Genomic DNA, 22,729 nt, shown 5'->3' on the forward strand with positions numbered 1-22,729 from the left:
GGAGAGAAAACCACCAGGCATCCTTTTGGGTACCCAGGAGACTTGTGCTCCCCTCCATGCTTCCTCCTCTACTTCTGGCAGTCTGAGACCTTTTCTAGAACTCCCTCCTCAGCCCACAGACCTCTTCACTCCCCTGAGCCACCTGGGGCCTCATTCTCTGGACTCCCCTGGAATATCTGCTTTGCTAGCCACTCCTCTGAATTCTTTCCCCCACCAGCTCCCTTGACCCCACTGTTCCTGCTCACTGTCATCTCTCTGTCATGCCCACCAGAGCACCCCTTTCAATCTTGCCTGGGTGGAATCCCCTCTCTTCCCATCAGGGATGTCCCAACCCCTCCCAAGGGCTCCCTGCCTCTGGAGGCACCATCCCACTTCTTCATTTATGACCCAGTATATCCTGCCCCGCCCCGCCCCACCCCTGGAACCAGCTTCCTGAGACAGAGGAACACCCCGGACGCTCTGCAAGTACATGTCCAAACAAACTTTGTCATGTTCCTGCCCTTAAGCTGACTGCCATCAATCCTCATCCTTGGCCAGTGGAGCCACCAGCTGCCAGGCCTTTCATTCCCTGTTCCCTGTTCAATCAACCCCTGACCTGCTCAATTCAGCACCAGCCACCCCATGCCCTGAACCCTACCTTAGGGGAGGCCTTGGCACTTGGCACTCCCTTACTGGCCCTTTTGGCCTCCATGGTGGCCCCTGTCCTCATCACTACCTCTGCCCACTGCCCCTGGGTGGACCTTTTAGAGATGTCTCTGTCTCTTCCTTCCTTAGTTGTTTATAATCCTTCAGAGTAGAACCATTGCCAGGGTCAAACTCCAGGCAATGAATGCGTCTGCTTCATCTCCCACCTTTGGTGCATCTGTCACCTTCTGGACCATGAGTGGTTCCCTGACAGGGGGCTGATGGACAGGCACCACACACTGTATCTAGTCCCTCCCTGGGGTGGGAACAGAGAACTTGCTCAGCGAAGAGTCTGGCACATGCCTGCTGCCAGGCTAGATGGCTGTGGCGGTACTCAGAGGGTTCCCATACCAAATTCCCTCAGGCTTCTGTGTTCCAGGAATTTCTCCTCTTCACAGTGTTCAGGTGACTGTGGAGACTAGCAGATGACCCTAGGTAAATAACACCTCTGTCTCAGTCTCCTCATCTGCAGACAGCAATAGTGCTTTGCTTCATAAGGTAGAGCGACTACACAAAGAACTCAACAGGCGTAGCGCTCAGTGTGCACCAGCCATTCATCATCAGGGTTACAGGCAGCCCTGGACAACCAGGCCACTGGCTCTCTCTGTCCTTCCTCTCAGCTCCAGACCTGAACTTCCTGTTCCCCTATCCTGCCACCACCCCAGCAGGTGGCTCAAGACCCTAGGGCTCAGCGGTGTAATGGCAAAAATGTTTAACAGGCAGGGCGTGTTGTGAGGGGTTAGAGCCCTTAGCATTTGCCCATTGCCATGGAGTAAGTAAACCCACCCACCCACACTGTTCTATTTCAAGCTACTGCAGGAAGTGGAGTTGAAAAGGGCTGCTAATAGCACACCATTATGTGGAATCCCCACTGGACAGAGGTAACAGGCTGATAATCTCAAGGGCCTCAGTAAGTGTCAAATGTGGCACAATAATTAAAAGGTGATGTCTTTTGAATGTTAATTTGCCTTTCTTGGGGTGGGGGTGCTGGGTTGAACCCAGGACCTCCAACATGCTGAGCTACTCCCCAGCTCCACCTTTACTTTTTTTGGTTCTGTGGATTGAACCCAAGGGTTTTGTTTTGAGACAGCATTTCACTAAATGGCTGAGGCTTACCTCAAACTTTTGACAATGGTTATGTTTAATAACTGGTGAAATTCCTGATTTTTTTTTCAGTACTGAGGACTGAACCTGGGGTATTGTACCACTGAGCCACAACCCCAGCTCTTTTTATTTTTAATTTTGAAACAGGGTCTTGCTAAATTGCCAAGGACAGCCTAGAACTTGTAATCCTTCTGCCTGAGCCTCCTGCATAGCTGGGATTACAGGTGTGTGCCATCTCACCCAACAAATTCCTGAAATTTTAACTGTTTCCCCCCGCCCCAGCAGGTAGAAACTGGGCCTAGCACCCAACTGTGCCATGCTACACCCTCTTTCTGGGAGATCACCTCAAAAGTTTCCTTATGCCCCTTTGTAATCTTTCTTTCCTGACCCTCCCTTCCCAACTCCATCCCCAGGCAGACACTGATCTCCTGTTATTAGAGATTAGTTTGCATTTTTCATAAATGGAATCACACAGTGTATACTTTTTTGTGTCTGGCTGCTTTCACTCATTGAGTTGTTTTAAAACTAACAGAGGAAATCCATTCCTTACACAGTGCACTCCAAATCCACAAGCTGCTGTATCAGTCAGTGGAAGCTATGTTGTGCAGCAGTAACAGAGTCCTTCGTCTTAGTATCTTATAGCAGGATTATTTCTTGCTTACACTACCTATCTGTCATGGGTTGGCCACAGGTCCAGCCAAGATACAGGTTGAAGGAAACGTCCTTATTTGGAGCACTGCCCAGCTCCAGGCAGAGATGATGTGAACCCTGCCACATCATTCTATGACTCCCAAGGTGTCTTTTAGAAGCTGCACACCTCATTTATGCTCACATGTCACTGACCAAAGCAAGTGGGCTGAGCCTGATGTCAAAGGTATGGGGCGTGCACCCCTCCCCCAGAGGGGCAATAACAGTTCTGGGCAGTGATAACATCTACCCCAGCTGCCTTGCTATTATCATTGTTATTACTCATACCTTCTATGAGGTAGAAATCATGCAAGGGGCTTCCACGCTGTCCCAGCCTGTTGTCCCAGGCGCTATCATCCCAGGCTGGGCTGGCTCCTCCCCAGGGGCAGAGTCCTCCACCAGCACTTTGTGATATGAGTGGTTAATGTGTTAGACATTTAGGGATTAGCTAAAGCCACTGGGCCCAAGACTGTCACTCTTGACCATGGCACACTCTGCATACCTACTCCCTGACAGTCCCTTCCCTTTCCACTGAGCCCACCACTCCCATTCCATGATCCCACACTCTCCTAACTGAGCCTCTTTGAGCATGCTGCTCCCAGTATTCTCCAGACTTGGCTTCTCCAGCCTCTCTAATCTCAAGTAGCCCCCCCACCCACCGCCGCCTGACCCCACCTTTCACAGGCCTGCCCATGGCTGTGGTGACCTCTATGTTTCAGTCCCTTCTTACTCTGCTCCCCAACTCAGGGCATCCCTCCCCTTGTTCCCCCTAGTGACCTACTCAGTGCAGGGGCCCATTATCCAAGCAGCCACCAAGGTCTTTCCTGCCTCTTCCTCTGCACCTCCCTCCATGCCCAGTGACAGTCAAGGTCCTGCCAAACTCACTTCTCTCCATCCCCATGTCTCACCCTGACCTGCTCTAGGTCATCATCAAGGGTCTACAAATTGGGTTCTGATAACTTTTTTTTGGTGGTGGTGGTGGGGGGTACCAGGGGTTGAATTCAGGGGCACTCAACCACTGAGCCACATCCTTAGTCCTATTTTGTATTGATTAGAGACAGGGTCTCACTGAGTTGCTCAGCGCCTCACCATTGCTGAGGCTGGCTTTGAACTCACAATCTTCCTGCCTCACCTCCTGAGGCACTGGGATTATAGGCGTGTGCCACGGCACCCAGCTCTGAGAATTTTTTCTTTCTCTTTTCTTCACACTGAAACCAGATACCAAAATGAAAACATAACCATTCCCTCAACCCCCCAAAATGCAGACAGACCTTTCCAGGGCCCACTGCTGCCCTCGGGGTAAGCTCCAAATCCCTCACCTCCCCCAGCCTCAAATTCCCCACTCTTGCTCTCAGCTCCTTGGGGACCCTTAGTCTGTGCTGTGGTTGACTGTGTCTCCCAAAGTCTGTGAGATGGAAACTTAAAACTCTCAGTGCAAAGGTGTTGGGAAGCAGGATCTTTAATAGGTGAAATGGTCACAAGAACTTTACCTCGTGGATAGATAAAATCTTATCAAGATGGGTTTGTTCTAAGAGTCAGCGTGCCTTTCCATCTTCCTCCGCGGATTTATGCAGGGTGAAGGACTTCCCTGCCTCCAGGATGGTGAGAAATAAATTTGTATTCTTTGTAAGTTATAGTCTGTGGCAGTCCCTTACAGCAGCACAGACATGACAGTCTGCTGCGCTGTCCCCTGGCACCCCAACATCATACCACAGCCTGTTGGACTGGCGAATCTCCTCCATGGTCCAGAGATATACTTTCTCCAGAAGGTCTTTCCTCATTTCCCTGGGAAAAGTAAAGAGTAAGGATCCCACACACAAGCTCAGAGCCACCTGTACTCAGGGCATCCATTCTTTCTGCTGTAAGAGTTTGAGAGTGGAGAACACATTGGTCTCTTCCAGCCTCGTGAGAATGGTGGAAGGGGAGTGGTTGGGGGAGAGAACAAACATGACAAAGAAAACAGTGATAAGAATATCAATGACCAAAAAAAAATTTTAAGGGGAGTGCTGGGGATTGAGCCCAGGGTTTCTCTACCACTCAGTTATCCTCCCAGCCCTATTATTATTTTTCTCTTGAAGTTGCCCAGGCTGGCTTGGAACTTGTGATCCTCCTGCCTCAGCCTCTCCAGTTGCTGGGATTACAGGCATGCGCCACCCCACCCGGCATGACGACCTAATGCTTATCCAGCTCATACCATTATCCTGGCTGCTTTTCATGCACTACTTTTTTTTTCATAAACCTGCATTTTATTTGCTTTAATGAAGTATAGCATGCCTAGAGAAAAATACAAATTATAAGTGGAGAACTTAATGATGCTTCACAAAATGAACATACAAGGGAAACCACCATGCAGATGAAGAAAGTGAGCCCTCAGCACCCCAGGAATCCTGCTTGCATCCCCTTCTGTCTTTATCCTTCTAAGGGGGCACCACTATCCTTGCAGCTAATGCCACAGAATCATTTTGCTTGTCTTTGAGTTTCAAATAAATGAAATCCTACAATCCCCTTTCTTGTGCACCTGCTTCTTATGCTCAAGGTTGTTGATTTATCCAAGTTGCTGTGTGTAGCCCTGGTGTGTTCTTTTTCTGGGCTGTGAGGTATTCCATCGTTGGTGGCACTTCGGTAGTTTACAGGTTTTGGTGAGTATGCATAGTGCTGTTGACTCTTTGTCCACATCTTTTGGTGGACAAAAGATCTGGACACATGCACTCCTCTGGTCTCACTGAGTCACAGGGTCAGCAAGTGTTAATTCCAATAGGTTCCACCAGACAACTTCTCAGGTTTTCTACCAGCTGCGCATGAGAGTTCTGGATCAACACTTAATTCTCACAACCACCCTCTGCATACAGTATCAAGGACAGCTGTCCTGTTTCTTCCCCATTGTGTGATCCTGGGGCTGAGCCTCCCTCTCCTTTGTCACCAAAAGGTTTTGTCCATGACCCAAGCTTCACCAGAGGTATCTGCTAGGAGTTTGCCTCTTGGCAGGTTTGTGGCCCTGAAGTCCAGTGTAGGCAGTGCCAACAGAGTGTTCCAGAAGATTTTTTACTTGTGACCTGGCTAGTTTTGTTATAGGCTTTCTACTTTCCCTGAGTTTATGAGAACTTCCCTTTAATGTCATTTCTGGGTTGGGTCAATGGTTTGCAACTCATACAAGGATGCTATTTTGTTCCTATTTGGAAACAGAAGCACAGAAAGTTTGGGTCTGTTGTTCAATGTCACACAACTGAAAGCAGCAGAGCTAGGATTCAAACTAAATTTGCATCTCATTCAGAACCTTGTCTCTATAAAGTGATTTCTCATAATTTTCCCTAAAAATTAGAAGTACATAACTAAATGACTTACTCCTGGTCACACAGTGAATCAAGAAGCCAGGCCTACGCTGGGGATAGAGCTCATTGGTAGAGAGCTTGCCTAGCATGTGCAAGGCCCCGAGTTCCATCCCCAGTACCTAAAAACAAGAAGATGAGTCAGGCCCTGTGACTCCCCACCCTACAGAAGTTCTTGCCCTGGAGGGTGATTGTGGAGCCTCAAGATGCCTGAGAGAGTACTAGGGGTTGCATTTTTTTCATGTATTTTTTGAACAATTCCTTATTTACTGACAACATGGGTCAGATACTATATTAGGGACCAGCAACACAGTAGGAAAAAAAAAAGAGAGAGAGAGAGGAAAAACCAGAGCTGGTATTGCCTACAATGTCAGGCAATAGGGCCTCGAAGGATGAAGTGAGGCGCTGGACAGAGAGTACCTAGGGAAGAGTGGCATGTTAGTCAGATTTTTGTCACTGTGACCTAAATACCTGACAAAAACACTTAGAAGAGGAAAAGTTTATTTTGGCTTATCATTCCAGAGCTTGTCCCATGTGTAGCTCTGGGCCCAAGGTGAGGCAGAACATCAAGGCAGAAGGGCCTCAAGGAGGAGCACACCTCTACTCATGGTGGCCCAGGAAGCAGACAGAAGAAAGGGGAAAGTGGCTAAAGAAATCACACCCTTCCAGAGCACGCCCCCAGTGACCCACCTTCTCCAACCACACCCCACCTGCCTACTACCCAGGCGGTCCATTCAACATAGGCTGGACTGACGGACAGGTTCCAGCTCTCACGATCCACTCACTTCACCTCCGAACACTGCTTCATCAATGCAGGAGCTTTGGGGGACACCTCATATCCAAATAGTAACAGGTGGCATTTTAGCCAGGCAGGACTGTAAAGTCCTCTGAAGTGACACTTGGGCAGGCACTAAACAAAGGGAGGAGCGAGGGGGAGCTGAAGACAGGCAGAGAGCAAGGGCCAAGACCCTGCAGTGGGCGTGAGCCTGGCACATTTAAGGAACTGCATGAGATGAGGCTGGAGGGAGGCAGTGAGGCAGAGCTTGGTATGACGTGAGGACATAATGGCAGCGAGGCAGCCATGCAAGGCCGTGAATTCTGTTTTGAGGCTGGCAGGAAGCCTGCAGAAAGCTCTAGATGCTGCCAGGTCATAGGTGGTTGATCAATGCGTTAGAAGGTTCGTGCTGGCTGTTAGGCAATGAGATGGGGGATAGGAGTCTGAGGTGAAGGCAGAGAAATAGCAGAAGGCTGTGGGGTATCTGGGCAGGGCATGGGCTCCAGGACACTGACACTGAACAGCATTTGTGGCTGGTGGCAAGTTCTCAGGGACAGAGAACTTTGGCTTGGGGCTATGAAGGGATGAGAAGATAGGGGCTGGGATGCCTGGACCCCAATGAGGGACAAAGCTGGGGCTGTGGGCCAGAGCAACAGTGACACCTGTGGGGACACGTGGAAGCCAGGGGAGCTGTGTGGTCCGAAGACAGGACCTGGTCTGGAGCCAAGGGAGTCCAGAGCAGCTCTGCAGGACTGGGCCGGGCTGGGAGTGAGGTGAGTGACATGTCAAGAACAGGTTGTAGAGGCTGGGGTTGTGGCTCAGTGGTAGAGCACTTGCCTAGCAAGCATGAGGCACTGGGTTCAATCTTCTGCACCACATAAAAAATAAATAAATAAAATAAAGGTATTGTGTCCATTAAAACAAACAAACAAGCAACAACAACAACAACAACAACAAAGCCAGAACAGGTTGTAACCCCAAGCTCTGTGGCTCAGGGTGGGGCCTGACAAAGATGGCCCATCTCAGGTGTCTACCTGTGCCAGGCTCAGATAGTGATGCCAGGCAACGTCACAAGAACCTGTCTGTTTGGCACAGAGTTTGGACGGGATTTCCTTCCAACCCTGTAATGTCATCGTGAACTTTAAACAGCTGCTGAGCTGGGTGGCAGTTTCTTGGGCCAAGGCAGGTGCAACCAGTGCAAAGAGGCAGACAAGCTGGGAAGCCCAGGACGGGTTCTTAGCAGAGAACTCCTGTCCCCAAAGGGCTGAGTCCAACATGGAGGTTGGGGGGTCTGGCTAATTGAGGAGTCAGCTACACTTCCCAGTTATGCAAAGCAAATTCCAGAAAAGCTGGTTTAGCAGTTGGCAGTTCAAATTCAACCTTGCTTCAGTGAAAAAGACTTGTGGCCCCTGAGGCCTGAAGCCAGCTGCAGAGCCACTTGGAGGGTTGGAAGGGTGTCAGGCACCTGGAGCCCAGCACCTGAGAGGTTGGGAAACACCTTCACATGGGCACTGCTAAGGACAAAGGGTGACCTTTGACAGTACCTTGGCTTGGAACCCCACTGAGACCAGGTCAGTGGCCACTGTTCCTGTCCTCTCTCTGAAGCACCCTTCCTTGAAGCCCCTTGATTATTACTATCCTTTTGTCCCCTCCTGTTTCTGCCAGGACTTGAGCACCAGATATGGCATCTCTCTTCCCGGGACCACTAACTTCTCACATATTCCTCTATCTCAACTTCCATTCCCTCTGCAAAAACCCCAATGAAGGTGCAGCCTGTTTGTGGAGCTCTTTGTGGTCCTGCATCATGATCTGTGAACCCTCATAACAACCCTGAAGCACGGATTACTGCTCCCCCCAACCCCTCACCTTTTTGCACCAGGGATTAAACCCTGGGTGCTTAACCACTGAGCCACATCCCCAGCCCTTCTTATTTTTTATTTAGAGACAGGGTCTTGCTAAGTTGCTTAGGGCCTTGCTAAGTTGCTGAAACTGGCTTTGAACTCATGATCCTCCTGCCTCAGACCACCAAGCTGCTGGGATTACAAGCGCATGCCACTGTGCCTAGTGGTTGCCCCCTTTTGATGGATGAGGAAACTGACCTTTGGAAGGTTCTGGCTGCATTACACAGATAGATGGTGACCCTTGCAGCCACCTTATCGTTTTGACCTTGTCACACCACTAGCTACAGCCACTTTTTCAATGTTCTCCATTTTTGCTGGCTCACTTAGGGGGGCTTGGCTGAGCAGGTACAAGCCCAGGAGGTCACCTCTTCTCACTGAGAGTCCTCCCTTGACTACAAGTCACTTCAATGACTAGACATTTCTTTCTTCCCCTGCTCATGGGCTGTCCCCAGCCCTCTCATCCCTTGTAACATTACTCACCCTCATGAGGGGATGAACACTCTTCCTCTCCTGTCCATTAAGTTGTTTGTGGACATCTGCCCCTAGACGACTGCAACCTAGCATCTAAACCCCTGAACACTAACACTCCACCTCCACCACATCCTTCTCTGAGGCACCATTTCTGCCACTCCTCCATCTGCCAACATCAACCAATGTCACTCTTCTCCCTCTCTCACACTCTTCTCCCTCCCTCACCCTTCACAGCCATCACCTGCCCCTCTCCACTTCCTGCTCCCAATGCCATCACCCTGGTTCTCCTTTCCAGTGTGCATAGGGCCCTGGAGAGCATCAACTGAAGGATTGTAAGAATTAATTACCATCTGCCTCAACCATTCACTCATTCAACAGTTATTTATTGAGCAGCTAGGACAAAAAAGACAAACTTTGCCCTACCCCCCAAACTTAATCCCAGAAAAAAAAAACTTAAAACCAAACATTTCAGAGCGCCCTGGAAAAGGTAAGGCTGAATAGTGACAGGCAGTGCTTAACTGGGGGTGCTGTTTTACACTGGGTTATCTATAAGGCCCCTCCTCCCCAAAGAGGCTGGCATGACTATGGTGGGCTAATGTCAACCAACAGGGCCAGATGGAATATAACTTCCAAGAAGGTATGCCCTCAGTTTTGGTTAATAAAGACCCAGGGACTTTGTTTCTTTGTACTTGGAAATACTTGCTGCTTCCAAGGATGGGGCTAAGTGGTAGAGTGACAGTACTGATCAGTCTTTTTGCTGACCAATCTTTTCTTAAAATTTGAACTGTATGTCATTTCCCCTTACAAAGGGAAAAACTGAAATCAGAAAGAATTAATCATTTCCATGCAACTACCTCCCTTGAGGGGCCCATTTTCTCATCTGCCACTTCTGTGGGAACACTGCCCAAACAGAGCCTTTAGCCTGAACCTTAAGGACTGCTATTCAAGTATCTGTGAGCACCGGCCATGTGCTGGTGTTCAAGTGTGGGTAGACCAAAGACCTACAGCCACTATAGTGAGATGGCTTCTCTCAGGAGGTGGAAAACGGTATTTGCTAAGAACCAATATGCTCCTCTGGGTCTCTCCCATATTTCCACAGCTCTCTACCTTGGTTATTACTAAACCTGGACTAGGCCCACTCCTCTCTTTATTTTCATGTACCACTCACTGCTGCATCTTATCTGAAAGCCATGAACATATTGCCATACTGAGGAAATCCCCACTAAACACTGGGCAACGGATTAAGATTTAGCCAGCAAACTGGTTTTAGCCACATTCCTGTGCCTACTCCCTGCCCCCACCAGTTAAGCCAGGGCTAGAGAGAACTTCCCTGGGCTGGCTCTGTGGGGTGGAGGTGGTATACAGGGAAGATTGGCTCTGCAAATGGCAAAGGCCTGAATAAACAGGAACTTTCCAGAACTCAAGACATCTTGGGTGTGGCACTCACAGGGCCAAGGCCAGACCCAGAAGATGGGCTGTTCTGGGCATGGCCCAGCCAGCATGTGGCCAGCCAAGGATGAAATGGCCCAGCCAAGGGTAGGAAATAGGATACAGTAATTTAAATACTCCACATTATCACAATCATTGATTTCTCCACAGCTCCAGTTGTACTCTCAGATAATCATAGGCAGCTAAGAAGGCAAGGCCTCATTTCCCTCTATCTTCAGAGCCTAGAACTAAGTTCAATAGGCAACTAGAAACTGCATGATGGAAGAATTTCAGATTTTAATTAGTGTCAGTGAGCATTAAAAGTCCAATATTATAAACCAACCATCAAGGGCCAAGGCATCTTAAAGTAAATCCAAACCTAGATTTTTTTTTTTTTTTTTTTTTGGTAATATGGATTGAACCCAGGAATGCTCTATTACTGAGCTACATGCCCAGTCCTTTAAAAAAAAATTTTTTTTTTCACATTTGTTTTATTGTAAGAACTAAGTTGCTCAGGCTGGCCTCAAGCTTGTGATTTTCCTGCCTCAGCCTCCAGTGTAGCTAAGGTTATAATAGTAGGTACGCACTACCGTACCCAACTTAGCCCCTACTTTTATAACTGACATCTTTTAGCAGCAAAATTTATTCCTTTCTATAAAAAAAAAAAAAGCCAAGGAAGATTTTCTCTTTAACTACGAAAAAAGGAAAAAAAAGATATTTATGGCTTTGCTGATAGCAGGAAAAAAAGCTAGTTGGATTTAAAGGCAACCTCAAGTAGTTAATGAACAGTAGTATTGTGACTGGTCCAGATGAATTGATTTTTTTTCCAAGCAAAAAATCAGTTTTATGCATTTTAAGAGGTGGTATGAGGGAGGTTGCCCGGATGCTTACTTTTATAATCCACATGGCTAGTCAATGATTTTTGGGAACCACTGTTTCTGGTAGGCAAAACATTTGAAACCAAGACTATCCCAGGAAATTCGGTTCATGTGACTGTCTTGCAGTAATGCATTCAGCCACCTAATAAATGAACTCAAGAATTGTGACTTTTTTCTAGCTTTGTGACTCTCAACACAACACTTAACACTCTGGGCTTACACAGTTAAACTGAGGGAGACAGAGACCCTTTCAGCTCTTAGTTTATGATGTGGTCACTGGCTACCTTAGAAAACCAAGCCTGTTTTTATCAGTTTGTGAGAAGGTAATTAATCCCTTTGAGACTGAGCTTCCTTATCTATAAAGATGATAAAATTGGGAGAAGCCACTTTCAGCAATGAGGGGGGAAAAAGGACTTCCATAGTCAGGCAGGCAGATGGTGTCAAACCTTAGCCCCCTGTAATTTTAAAGCAGGTTACTGGACCTGAGTCTACTTTCTTCATCTGCGAAATGGGGATAAGAAAGTCTGTCGTAAGAACTGTTTAAGAATCTTGTTTATTCTACCTTATGGTAGGTACAGAGTAAATATCAGTTACCTTTGTTTTTTTGTACCAGGGATTGAACTTAGGGGCACTCTGCCACTGAGCCACATCCCTAGCCCTATTTTTTGTATTCTTTTTTAGAGACAGGGTCTCACTGAGTTGCTTAGTGCCTTGCTGTTGCTGAGGCTGGCTTTGAACTTGTGATCCTCCTGCCTAAGCCTCTAGAGCTGCCAGGATTACAGGCATATGCCACGATGCCCAGCATCAGTTGCCTTATTTTATTCCTATTTCACAGTTGGCAAACATGAAAGGGATATCAATGTGTTGAAATGTCTAAAAAAAAAAAAAAAAAAAAAAAATTCAAACCCCTTAGGGGAGTGGTGTGAGGGGTTTGTCATCAGATTGATTCTTTCCCTTTTCCCACAAGAGGCCTACCTTCTGGTCAACTGCCTATCACTGAGGTTACCACAGTGGTGCTGAAGGAGTGAGGACAGGAGGCTGCCAGGAACAATGGGCACAAACCATGGGAAGTACTGTTCAAAAAAAGAAAAATGATATGGCCCTGACACAGAGTCCTGCTAGGCACCATCTCAGGCCTGCTCTGCAACAGCTTCAGGAGGCCTGAGGAACCAGTTTGGGTCGCCAGGCTGGGAGACTTCCATCAAAGTGCAGTTAGCTCCCTAATCTCAAGGCAGCTCTCATCATTCCTGAGACCTGGCCAGCAGGACAGTGTGGTGGGCCAATGTGGAGTTAGAGGTCCTACTATGAGCAGCGGTTTTAAATTCAAATTATTCACAGGAAGAAAGACTCTTTGCATGTAAACATTTACAGGTCTCCAAAGCCCTGGGAGACTGTCACCTGAGGGAACTGGAAGTGTCCAAAGTCAAGCTCAGGGAGGGAGAAGATGCAGCACTGCTCCAGTCTTCACCAGTGTGTTCCTGGTCTGGACCCTGCAAGGGGCCCCAGATCGCATGTTCTAGAGGCTGGCACTGGTGGCATTGGGTCTCCTACTGATGGGGGGACTCATTATCACAACACAGCTACTGCTCTTAGGAAGGGAATATGTTTTAAACTTGGGAAGAGTCAAAATCCTGGGAAATTCCACACATTGGCAGCTTTAACCTCTAACAGTCACAGAACCTCTTCTCTGGGAGGAGGATCTCTCTGTGGTGTGAGGTACCTCCTCTACCAGCAGAAGTATGGTGAAATGAGCCAGGCTTATGATTTAGATTGTATCCTGCATATAAACACCTATGAGAACAGAACTGAAGCCACAGGGGATGTATTTAACAGGAGGTGATGACCAGACAGCTTGGTTATACAAAAGGATTCTGGGTGTAACCCTAGGAGAGCCTGTGGTTCTTATATACCCTATCCTTACTTGCCACTTGCCACATCCCAAGGTCTGAAGGGCTGGTCCTCTTCCCTATGTGGCTTGCCACAAGTAAATGCCAGAGGACCTCAGAAACCTGTGGTACTGAAGAAGAAAATTTTAGTCAGAGAAAGTACTCAGCCCTAGTGATGGGGTTCTGGGCCACAGGTGGGCTTGATCCACACAGTCCTCAGTCCCTGGGAGCAGCTGTGTGCAGGAGGTAAATGTGCAAGTGGCCTGGCCACACTGACTGCCCACTCACATCACCAGTGCCATGTATACAGTGGCATGACTGTATGTGCAAGAACTAAGAGCACCACACAGTGGTATCTGAATCCCTTCCCCATTCCAGGCCAGATGGTCTTCCCAGTCAGAAAGGTTCAAGGTCCTGAGGCTTGACTCTTCTAAGGCTCAAAATGGATTGTTTCCAGACTTGACTGTCTTTGTCTGTCTTAAGGTCTCCAACCCTCCACCCTCAGACAAACTGCGACAGACTGGGGACTTTGATGTTGATATCGCCAATGTTGATGTTCCGTGGGATCTCAGGCAGATTCATGTTCTTCACAGCAGACACGGCCCGCGCGGGTGCTGCTGAAAGGCCACCCTGAGGACAAAATGAGAGGTGAATGTGAGACCATTCTCAGTGACATCTGCTTAATGCTTTCAAAATAAAACAAAATACAGATGAAGGAGACCTAGAAAAATTCCAAACCGAGCAAACAACAGAATTTTAAAATTTTCATCCTTATTCCTCAAAGGCAGCCAACAAAACAATCGTTAAGGTAGCTGGGGCTTGGTATGGCGGACCCAAAGCCTGCGCTCATATCAGACTGCAAGCTCCTCCAAGATAGGGCTGTGTCTTATGCAGTTCCAGAGCCTCAGAATCTAACAGCATTTGGTCCGTGGTGGGTGTCAATAGATATTGGCTGAGATAACTTGAAGTGGTATATCCAAGCTGTAAAGAGCATTGAGGATAATGCTTTTCTGGTTACAAAACGAAATCCTTTCCTCAAGAGACAATCTTATAGATAAAGGCAAAGCCACAGGTTCATTCAAAAATGGAATGTCATAGCTTTAGGGCAATTGCTTGCCAACTAAGAATGTAATATGGAAAAGGGCTGGCTTTGGAAATGTCATGTGGCAATAAGTTGGGACACATGGACGTGCAGGAGGTGGAGTGTAGCAGACACAGAAGACTAGTAACAAACAAAAATAGCAGAGACATCTGTGACAGGTCTACAGGCTCACTCCCAGTGTGGGAAGGGGAAGAGCTAACTTAGGCTCTCTAAATTATTTCCCCTATTAACTACTTTCAGGATACTGACTCCAATTCCACCCTCACCCAGCAAATCTCTGTTTCTTCTGGTTTCCAAACCCCTTGCCTCTGACTCACTCACTATTTCTGGAAGTTTCCCAGACTGCCTTTCTCAAAGAACTAAAGCTGCCACAAGAGCTGCGGTCTGGAAAAGCTTCCTCAGCAGGACTGCCAATCCTCACGTAGAGAATTCCTTGTTTCGCAAGATCAGGTTCCATCATACAAAGCAAAGAAACTCTTTTTTAAGACACTCAGATAATTTAAGAGGTAATTTGTTCTGCTATTTCTGCATAGGTGACGGCTTGTCTTTGGTAAGACTGAGGAAGGGGACAGAAAGATGTCAAGGGGATAGAACTAACTTCACTGAGAACTTCTTATCAAGCCCAGCCCCATGAGGATGGATTGGGAATGATATTTTCAAATGTGTCCCCAACTCTGCTGTGGCCCTATAACAGGCTAGCTGGAAATGAGGACATTGGAAACTCTGAAGATATTGGCTGTGAAAAACATCAACCTGCCTGAGATCCCACGGAACATCAACATTGGCGATATCAACATCAAAGTCCCCAACCTGTCCCAGTTTGTCCCAGCATATCCACGTGTCCCAGTTTATTGCCACATGACATTTCCATGATAAATGGCTGCTGGGAGATTAGAGTCATATAGCACATAAACTAGGAAACCACAATGTACTGAGAATGGGATTCTGGATCTCTCCAGGGAGCATGTGGCTTTAAGAGAAGAAATTACAAACCACAAACAGGCCATCACCCCCCAAGCCAGAAGCTGTGTGCCTTCCTCTGCTATCTGTCTTTTCCATTCACACTTCCATCCTGAAAGTCTAAGACTTCAACTCTCCTGACTTGCTGAATTTTCAGGACCAACCTCCAAGTCAGTAAGTTTTGATGGATACAAAGGAGTGAGAAGATGAGGATAAACCATTTCCTAAGGTTCCACAGCAACACAAATTGGCACGTGCACACATTCCTTTCTCTGCCCAGGCAAGCACACAGCTCACCTCTGATTTCTCCAGCCTGTTTTGAGCTTCAATCTGAGCCACAATTTCATTCATGTTTGTTTCCAACACCATCCCACCCATCACCACCTCCTGGAGGATATAGTGCACCTAGAAGGGAAGAAAAATCAGAAGGTCAGCACATACTCCAGTGATCAGGGCACAGCCCATGAGGTTTCCTTGTCCTGCAGCAGCAGAGTGGTCAAGTGGGGCACCTGGTCCTGATTCACAACTCAAGACTCCTAAGCCCTCTCTCCAGGGAGACCACAGGGGTCTCTTCCCAACACGGCATATCACACAGCATAAATAACTTCCAGCAGCAGCAGCAGCAAAGGTGCCTGGCTACGTTCAAGACAGTGAGATGGAAGCTGACACTTTGGAGTCAGATACATCTTGTTTAACCTCCAGCTTGCTATTTCTTAGCCAGGTGCCTTGGGCAAATTATTCTTTCAGAGCTTCAGCTTCCCTCCAGGGCTATACTGGAGGCTGGATGAAATAACTAGTGAATGAAGCATCTTGGCTGATGCCTGGCACACACCAGATTCTATGGCAGTTTTCACTACTAATATCATCTTCATCAACACCAACTGCAGTCATCAGGTCCAGCTATGGTGGATCAGTCACTATCTGAACAGCTGAAATGGAATATCTCCCAAGTGCCTTAAGAAGGATCCTCCAGCCTGCACTCGATTGGAAGGAAGTGATCAGAGGCAAACTACAGCCCATTCCTGAATTACCATCCTCACCCAGTGTCTTATAACTGAAATAAGAAGTAGGTTCTACATACTTTTCTAATTATACATTCATTTGTGCTCAGGTTCCACCCAGCTAGTTGTTCTCTAAACAAAGCTTAATCCCAAGGTACTCAAACTGCTGTGATGGAACAGAGCTGTCTCAGTCATTGTAGCCCAGGGTGTCAGGAAAGCTACCATGAAAAACCCTGTGTGGGCTAAGTCAGAGGTGCCCACTGGGTAGCAGTTCATATTTCAAATCAAATCATATTAACATAGCCTTTACTTTACTTTCTGTCAAGTTGGAAAGAAACAAGCACCACCTTCTATTGTCAGCTAAGTGCCAAATTATTAGAGTAGTCCATAGAAGGCAAGAGAAGGAAAAAAACAATGGCTGGAGAGAGCACTGAGCTTCAGAGACAGTGTGAGAAGCACAGGTGGCTCTTATATCAGAGAAGTAGAAAGAGAATTTCAGGTGAAAGGTCCTGAAGAAGTACTTCAGATGGTCTATGGACAGGTGTGGGAGCTGCTGGATCTGGCTGGGAGGGCAGTTTCAGTAACAGAGAGGGTGAAATCAAGGCTGAGAAGGTAGTTTCCATCTCCAGCCTGGGCACTAATGACATTTTGGGATCCATTATTATCTGCTGAGCTGTCCTGTGCACTATAGCATATTCCTGATGTCTGCCCAGTAGATGCCAATAGCACCCTCCGGCTATAACAACCTAATATCTCCAAACATTGCCAGCTGTCTCCCAGGGGGCACATTCACCCCAGCTGAGTACCAAAGGTCTAGTCTTGAGTTAAGTGCCAAGTTACTTTCTAGGCAATGTTACACAAGACTGGTTTTGAAACTATTTCCTAGGGAATTATACTGTTTGCACTTCCCCATCAAAAAGTAGCCTTTGGATGTATGAACTGCATGGTGGTTCCACAGAAAATGAAAAATAAAATTACCGTATGACTCGGCAAAAGAACTGAATGCATACACCCAAAAGAACTGAAAGCAGGAACTCAAAGAGATATTGGACATCTATGTTCACAGCAGCAACATTTGACAGTAAGAATGTATAAACAAAATGTGATGTATCCATGCAATGGAATATTACTCACCCTTTAAAAGCAAAAAAATTCTGGCACATGCTACACATGGGTGAATGTTGATATAACTATGCTAAGTGAAATAAGCCAAGACACAAAAGACAAACACTGTAGGATAGGGACTTAGAGTGATCGGATTCGTATAACAAAAAGTAGAATGGAGGCCATCAGTATCTGGAGGGAGATAAATGGTTACTGTTTTTTAAGGTGTACAGAGATTTGGTTTTGCAAGATAAAGCTCTCTAGAAATACATGGTGGAGATGGCTGCCCAACAACATGAATGTGCTTAATGCTACTGATTTTCGAAAGTAAAAATGGTAAAGACGGTACACTTTATGTATATTTAATTATAATTTTAAAAAGAAACAGGCTTCTATCCTAGTACTTCTAATATTTATTATTTTTTACTTAACCAACCCCTTTTTCACGAGTAGAAAATGGTACCTGTTGTCGACCATGTGCTAAGTACTTAGTGTTATTTATATTAATTTTACGATGTTCATCTAAGGTAGGTAAAGTAATCTTCATTTTATATATAAGGAATTCAATAAAACTATTCCTATGGCAGGACTGAATGCTGAATCTAGGTCTGCCTTCCTCAAAAGCTCACATTCTGCCCTTTAGATGGCACGTCCTCAGAATCCCAAACTGTCTTCTATTCTATTCATTCCTGACCTCTAGTCCATAGAGAATCATTTTAAATATGCCTCTAATATGTCAAAGATCTTGTATGATTCTCCACAAGGCCTAGAACAATGCCCAATGCAGAACAGGTGTGCTGAATGAATGAAAGCTCTCCATATGTCAGAGTGGCATATTTCTTCAACTTTAGGGGCTTAGATACCTACGACAGTGTGGTGGTGAAGGCTTTATGGAGAAAATGTAGTAAAAGATCCAATATATGATGTCACGGGGACTAGTAGTGGGTTAGAAGAAAAAAATCAGTTAAAGATTTCTAATTGATAATCAGGCACGTTGGCGCAAGCCTGCAATCCCAGCGGCTCGGGAGGCTGAGGCAGGAGGATAGCCAGCTCCAAGCCAGCCTCAGCAAAAGCGAGGTGCTAAGCAACTCTGTGAGACCCTGTCTCTAAATAAAATACAAAATAGGGCTGGGGATGTGGCTCAGTAGTTGAGTTCCCCTGAGTTCAATCCTGGTACCCATCGCCCACCAAAAAAGTGATTCAAATGTGTTCTAAATGCAAAAAAGAAATTAAAATGCAAACTTCATTTTTCCAACAAAACTAAAAGATAATACAAATTCCAAACCCCAAACAAGTGGAAAAGGTGTTAGAAGTAGGGAACTCAGGCCAGGCCTCTTTTGCTTCATAGAAGGAAAGGAAGAAAGGATGCTATAAAGAGAGGATGTGGGAGCTGAAGATGTCAGAAAGGCCTAGAAAAATACTTTCTGTAGGTAAAGCACATGTCCTGTGTTACCAAATTCCTTGTTTGTGGAGGGCAGGAACTTCCCTGGAACAGAGTTGGAGCTATATGAGAAACCATATAAATAAGCTTTATTTGCCCCACAGAGCTGGTCTCTATGGCAGCAGAGAAGAAAGTCTTTGTATTGTGAAAATTATTTAGTGTATCTTCATTGGCTGAATAGAAATTAAGGGTAAGTCAACTCACACAAAACCCTAATCACAGGAATACTGCAGCCAGCCTGAAACAGTCTTGGTATTTCCCTCAAGCAAGAATCAGGAATCCTAGAAATAGCTGGTCCCTGAAAAACTAATTTATTTAAAGATGTTATAAAAGAGAAATATGCACAGGATCTATATACATATACAAAAAGAAAGAAAGAAAAAGAAATAGAAAAAACAAATGGTAGACATTGGAAAAATACTAACATGGAGCAGTTAAAATTTTAATGAAGTATTCTGCAAAATTAAAAAGACAATACATAATGAATGAAACAGCTATCTCTGTGAAGCAAGGGCTCAAAGCAGACATGCAAGAGCTTAGGGCAGGGGTAGAGAGAAAAGAAGAGAAGATATAGACTAGCACAGCTCAAGGAAGTAGCTGAAGGAAAAACCACTACTACAGAATTGAAGGTGAAACTGGAAAGAGCAAAAGGGAGAAAAGACACTGCTAAAAAACACAATAAGGGGGCTGAGACCATAGCTCAGTGGTAGAGCACTTGCATGTGTGAGTACTGGGTTCGATCCTCAGCACCACATAAAATAAATAAATAAATAAAGATATTTATTAAAAAAAAATTAAAAAACAAACAAACAACACAATAAGGATCAAAAAGAGAAGAGCGGAAAAAAGGTTATGAAACAGAAGAATTAAAAGAAATAAGGAGGGGCTGGGGTGGTGGCTCAATGGTAAGAGTGCTTGCCTAGCAAGTGTGAAACGCTGGGCTCAATTCCCAGTACCATATATAAATAAATAAAAATAAAGTTCTATCAGCAACTAAAAAAAATAAAAATTAAAAAAAGGAATAAGGAGAAATGAAGTTAGAGAAGACAGCAAAGGAAATGCAGCATATGCATGAAGGAAATGAACACCAAAAGGAAAATACATGTAAAGATTTGTTCATAAAGATCACAAAAAGACAGAGTTCATTATGTTTCTCAACTGCAAGAGGTCTGGAATCTACATACCACAAGGGCACAGGTATGCCAGGGAAAACACCCAAATAGCCAGTGCCAAAACATATCTTTTAGGTAAGGTTTCTAGATTTCTGCAATCAGGCAAAATTAAATCACTTGAAAGAGAAACAAGATCTTGAAAATTTCCACATTAATATTTAACGTTAGTGGAAAAAGGACAATTGCTCACAAAACTCTCAAGAAGATGGGCACAGTGGTGCATGCCTATAATCACAGTGGCTAGGAGACTGAGGCAGGAGGATCACAAGTTCAAAGCCAACCTCAGAAACTTAGCAAGGTCCCCAGCAACTTAATGAGACCCTGAGTCAAAATAAAATATGAAAAGGGATATGGGGTTTTGGTTCAGTGGTTAAGTGCCCCTGGGTTCAATCTGGTACAAAAAAAAAAAAAAATCTCAAGAAGATGATGTGTGACTCAAGGATTTTATACCAGTTGAGTACCAATAAAAGTAACAGGATGGGAAATACTGTGCTGAGTCTTTCTTTCTTGAGCAATCTACAGAAAGAAATACTTGTGACAATCTACCCAAAGATGACTGAAAAAAATCATGGCACCAAGAAAAGACTGGCAGTGAGCGCTAAAGCTATTTAATGAGAAGACTAAGAATAACATAGGATCAGGGCAACAGAACAATGTCAATGTCCATGACTTGCCTTGCGAATGTAGAAAACCATAGCTATCAAAAATCAGAAAGAAAAGTGGGGAAAAGGAAGGAGGCAGACTAAGAACACTGATTTCCTCACTTTCAATGACTTCCATTGGAGTATTACAACTCAAATAATGAAGACTTATTATGACTTATATTGTGACTTTCCCCATTAAAGTCCAAGCCTACCATCATTTACTATAAACAAAAATTTGAAAGTCACCAATTAAGGGCAAGAAGATTTTCTCTGCTGATTAGAATTCTATGCCATTATTGCACAAACTCACTCAGAATGGATCATCTACAATATCCAGTTTCTCTGAATAAGGAAAATTTCAATGCCTACGAAGCAGTAAGCATAGAATGCTTCAAGACTGATTAGGATCTCCCACCACCCCCTCATGGTTTCAGATGCATCACCCAGTGTTTTTTTCCTTTGCCTAAATGTAATTCTACGTCATTTCCTTTTTAAATAAAGCATCCTCCATATTAGTTTTCATAGAATAATTCTTTTCTTCTCACTGCTGATTCACCTGTATATTATTTAATTAAATTATATAACTCTAGCACCAGTATACTGGCATAAACAGATTTGAAAACATCACAACCACCTTTTGTTCATAAGCACAATGAGTCTACTGCTATAAGTTAGCAGAGGATGAGCAAGCAGCTATCCATGGAGACCTTGTAAATCAGTTATGACCTTTTCTACTGAATATGAAGTGGACTGGACCAGGACAGATGGGTAAAATTTCTTTGAGTAGAGATAGAGAAGACTTGATAAAACTGGAGGTTGCCAAGCATGGGTGTGGGAAGCAGATAGCCAGGAATCGAAACTGAACTCAGGTACCTAAAAAACTAGAGATATAATCGGAGCACAAAGAAGGGTTCTATTAAAGAGCAGGAGTGACTGATGAGTGCCAGCGGAAATCTAGATAAATACCTGAAAGAACACTGAGAGTTAAAGTACCAGATTAACAGAGCAGGGCTGGGAGAAAAGGAAATCTGGAATTGGAGTCATGTAGATGATAGCACTCAAAACCACAGGAACAGAGGAGGGCAAGAAGGCAAAAGTCTTTACGAGCCTGAAAACCAGCCTAACAGTGTGCATTGAACAAATTTGAATTATTAAGTGGTTATTCTGTTTTCTGCTAACTCAGCAATTGTCTAAAATAATGACACCAGCAAAATTTATTTGGAAGCATCTAACAGAATTTAAACAAAAGTGCATTCATTTCTTAGTTTTGACAAATCCAATAGTAATCTGACATAAAAAAAAATCACAACCAGGAAGAGTTTTACCTAACATAAAGATTAAGATAACCCAATAAACTAACAGAATAGCCTGATACAAGGAGAAGGAAAAGTAGAAAACACTGGGTGGTGTATCTGAAATCTTTTGTGAATGTGTGTGGTGCTGGGTCTCGAGCATGCTAGGCAAAGCACTCTTCCACTGAGCTGCCTCCCTGCCCTGAACCTGAAATCTTCTTCTTTTTCCCCTCTGTAGCTGAAATTGTAAGAGGTAAAAATTTCTGTTGTGATGTTTTTCAAGATCAAAAGCATAAATTTATGGTCATGCTTTAAGGAGTAAAAGCTGGTGTTTATATTTCTGTCCTATTTAGGTTTTCCTCTTAAAAACCCTCAAAACAGTCAAGAGTAGGAGTGATCTTGGCCAAAATACTCCTGACTAGACTATGTAGTCTAAACTACTCTCACATCTCTGTGCTCTCCTTCCCACACACCTGGACATCTGCAACCTTTCAGTTTTCATTTCTGGGAAGTTATTATAGCGTCCTCCCTCTCCTGAAGGTGCATGCTTTTGTAACTGGATCCACTGGGCATCCAAAATGGCCCCCTACTTATTTTCTGTCAACAGAAGTTATCTGTTTAAGACCCTCCTCATCACACTCCCTAGAGGCAGTATGAATGCCCCAATCAGGACAGGGACACAGAATTTTTTACTTTTGCTTTCAGTGACCCAGTTTACTAAGAGATGAAAGGAAGAACATCTGGTGTAGGATGAGGATTCAGCAGTGTTTAGGGACAACTTCAGGGTTCCTGGAAGGTATGAATCTCCTGAAAAGCTTACATCAGAGTTTCTGTGGCCCACAAAGGCCTGATGAGTAGCTCTACTGTAAAAAC

General features: G+C 45.2%; 1 protein-coding gene across 4 annotated transcripts in view; it reads right to left on the reverse strand.

Moving 5' to 3' along the window:
* Nucleotides 1-9,310: 9,310 nt before the first annotated feature.
* Nucleotides 9,311-22,729, reverse strand: part of Ap3s2 (adaptor related protein complex 3 subunit sigma 2) — a 49,254-nt gene continuing 35,835 nt past the window's right edge. For 2 of the 4 annotated variants that reach the window (XM_046437448.2, XM_046437456.2), the window contains 2 exons: nucleotides 15,500-15,607; nucleotides 9,311-13,770 (listed from right to left, as the gene is read on the reverse strand). In XM_046437448.2, coding sequence (XP_046293404.1) covers nucleotides 13,642-13,770; nucleotides 15,500-15,607 — 237 coding nt within the window. In that variant the 3' untranslated portion in view covers nucleotides 9,311-13,641. The remainder of the gene's footprint in view (nucleotides 13,771-15,499; nucleotides 15,608-22,729) is intronic. The other 2 variants (XM_046437463.2, XM_046437474.2) reach the window with 1 other exon arrangement.

Source organism: Marmota monax, unplaced genomic scaffold (genome assembly GCF_021218885.2).
Source record: "Marmota monax isolate L192 unplaced genomic scaffold, Marmota_monax_Labrador192_F-V1.1 WCK01_AAM20220418_F8-fsc00005, whole genome shotgun sequence".
Taxonomy (NCBI): Eukaryota; Metazoa; Chordata; class Mammalia; order Rodentia; family Sciuridae; genus Marmota; species Marmota monax.